At 44.1% G+C, this 2,749-nt stretch overlaps 1 protein-coding gene across 1 annotated transcript; it reads right to left on the bottom strand.

Annotated features, from left to right (window-relative positions):
• Window positions 1-716: 716 nt before the first annotated feature.
• On the bottom strand, window positions 717-2,459 carry LOC117536983. Its single transcript, XM_034202101.1, has 3 exons — window positions 2,327-2,459; window positions 1,658-1,918; window positions 717-1,540 (listed from the first exon to the last, which is right to left on the bottom strand). Exons 1-3 carry the CDS (start codon window positions 2,457-2,459, stop codon window positions 717-719), a joined length of 1,218 nt encoding a protein of 405 aa, XP_034057992.1.
• Between the last annotated feature and the right edge of the window lie 290 nt (window positions 2,460-2,749).

Genomic DNA, 2,749 nt, shown 5'->3' with positions numbered 1-2,749 from the left:
GAGCTTTCTTCCATGGGGTTGAGACTTACGGCAAAAACTTTGACTTCAGGGTCGCTGGCTGTTAGAGTCAAATCTGGAGATTTAGGCCACTGATGCTCAGGGAGACTAAGGAACTCTGGTCCCCTTAACCAGGTTTCATCTCTCAGAAAGCGACTTACAGAGATTCCCCTTGATACACAGTCAGCTGGATTCAGGCAACCATTAACATACCTCCATTGGGAAGTCTCTGAAGCAGATCGAATGACTGCGACTCTGTTGGCGACGAAGGTGTGGAATCTTGTAGTTTCATTTTGTATGTACTTCAACACAGACGTGCTGTCAGTCCAAAACACGGATGGCTGGAGTTTAAGCTCCAACTCTTCCTGTAACATTCGGTCCATCCGGACGGCTACAGTGGCAGCGGTAAGCTCCATTCTTGGGATGGTCACAGGTTTGAGTGGAACTACTCTGGCCTTACCCATGATAAAGGAACAATGAACTGCGTTTGCTTTGTTCATCAGGCGAAGGTAAGATACTGTTCCGTAACCACTTTCACTAGCATCTCCAAAGTGGTGAAGCTGAGCTGAGACTGGATCTCCAAAGTTGAGTGGTGTGATGCATCTTTTGACTTTGAAGTCTCTCAGTAATTGCAAGTGGTGTAGCCAGCTCAACCACTGTTCCTTACATTCTTCAGGAATATTTTCGTCCCATCCTAGTCTTATTCCTGTTAATGTTTGCTAGATTTGCTTTGCAGGGAGGATCACAGGGGACAACATACCCAGCGGATCAAATATAGAGCTCACTACTGACAGAATACCTCTCCTGGTAAGTGGTTTATCCTGAGGAGTAAATTTGAAATGGAATGAGTCCGTTTCCGTGCACCACTGAACTCCGAGAGCTCTTTCAACAGGTAGGGTACTTTTATCCAGATCCAGATCCTTGATTTCCTTTGATCTACTTTCCTCTGGTATTGTTTGTAGTAGAGCTCTGCTGTTGCTTACCCATTTGTTTAACTTGAAACCACCCTTATTGCACAGGGTTTTAAGTTCGTGAGCGATTATCACTGCCTTCCTCTCGTCTTCCATTGATTTTAGGCAATCGTCCACATAAAAATTTCTTAGCATCGAAGAGACAGCCTCTGGGCTAAAGTCATCCACATTGTCTCTTGCACACTGTTGTAGGGCAAAGTTGGCACAACTAGGCGAGGATGTTGCTCCAAAGATGTGTACAACCATTTGGTACTCTTCTAGCTCACTACTGAGATCTCCATCGGGCCACCACAAGAATGTGAGAAGATCTGAGTCTTCCTCTGGCACCTGATGGAACATGGCTTCAATATCTGCCATGAATGCAATGTTCTTCTGCCGGAATCTTGTAAGGACACCAATAAGACTGTTGGTTAAATCTGGGCCTTGGAGAAGACGTGCATTCAGAGATGTGCCCTGGTAAGTTGCACCGCAATCAAAAACCACCCTCAGTTTACGCTTTTTTGGATGGTACACGCCGTGGTGTGGAATATACCAGCTCCTTTTGCTTTGATTTGCCTTGTCTTTTTGTTCAGGTGTCATTCTGATGGCAAAACCTTTATCAACAACATCCGCCATGAACTCTTTGTACTCCTTGTATAATTTGTTGTTTTGTTGGAATTTTCTTTTTAGGTTCAAAGCTCTTTGTTCAGCAACACGTCTATTATTGGGAAAATCAAGTCCTTTTTCCTTTAATGGCAGTCCAATACTGTAGTGTCCGTCTACTAACTTGACAGAATTAGAGACACTTTCCATGAACTTGTGATCCTCTCTTGACATTTCCAGACGCTCCTTGTGTTGATGTTCTGGAAAGTCCAGCTTCACTTGCTGCTTCAACAATTCCTCGATTTCCACAACAGAAATTCTGTTTGCTGTAACGACTGGCTTAATCCAACGAATCGTATCTGACCTTCCTAGAGGTCCATTTATTGTCCAACCTAAAATGGTCTTAACAGCGTACGGGCCATTCCCTTGGCTGTTTATGACTTTGCATGGCTCTAGAGCTTTTGGCACGTTGCACCCAATTAGCAAGCCAACCTCTGCATCAATTTGTGGTATATTGACCTCTTTCAGGTATTCCCATTGTCCCACATCCTCCTGAGAGGGAATATTTGCCTTTCGTACTGGTATTTTGTTTTGTGAATAAACAGGTGGAAGTGCTACATACTGGTTACTTTCTAGACCACATATTTCAAGGTCACATGCAACAGATGCTTTAACTGACTCCTCTTTATTCATTGTTCGTAAGAGTATCTTCGTGTTGCGTCCAGTCACTTGAAGCTGCTGTAGAATGGACTCTGTGCAAAAGGTAGCCGTACTACCTGGGTCCAGAAAGGCGTATGTTGTTATGATGGTATTACCCTGTTTTGTTTTCACCTTCACAGGAACGATAGCCAGGGTGCCTTCAGGCTCACCGGCCCCAATATCCTCCTCCCGTGAATCGTCTTTATCCATATCCACTAAAGCATTTGCAACAGTCTTTACCTTTCCTTTGCTCGACTCGATATTACTGAAATGCAACAGAGTGGGGTGTGTGAGATTGCACTCTTTGCAGGTATGTCTTTGTTTGCATCATTTACTCATGTGGCCCTTTTCTAAACATCCAAAGCAAAGTCCTTTGCTTCTGAGGAATTCCAACTTCTCTTTGTGGGTGTTTTTGAGAATCTGATTGCAAGCAGAAAGATGGTGTTCTCCTTTACAGTAGATGCATCGGTTTGATTGGGATGTGTCACTGTGTCGGTTAC

This window comes from Gymnodraco acuticeps, unplaced genomic scaffold (assembly GCF_902827175.1).
Source record: "Gymnodraco acuticeps unplaced genomic scaffold, fGymAcu1.1, whole genome shotgun sequence".
NCBI lineage: Eukaryota > Metazoa > Chordata > Actinopteri > Perciformes > Bathydraconidae > Gymnodraco > Gymnodraco acuticeps.
The sequence above is the reverse complement of the archived record's forward strand: the minus strand, read 5'-3'. Positions and strand labels throughout refer to the sequence as shown.

What these genes read in the sequence shown, in the direction of transcription:
- LOC117536983 (XM_034202101.1), bottom strand. Translation starts at nt 2,459, where the DNA reads ATGGATAAAGACGATTCACGGGAGGAGGATATTGGGGCCGGTGAGCCT. An exon ending in ATACGCCTTTCTGGACCCAG is followed by an intron (nt 1,919 to 2,326) that starts GTAGTACGGCTA and finishes ATGGACCTCTAG; the next exon opens with GAAGGTCAGATACGATTCGT. An exon ending in TCCCAATAATAGACGTGTTG is followed by an intron (nt 1,541 to 1,657) that starts CTGAACAAAGAG and finishes TCAGAATGACAC; the next exon opens with CTGAACAAAAAGACAAGGCA.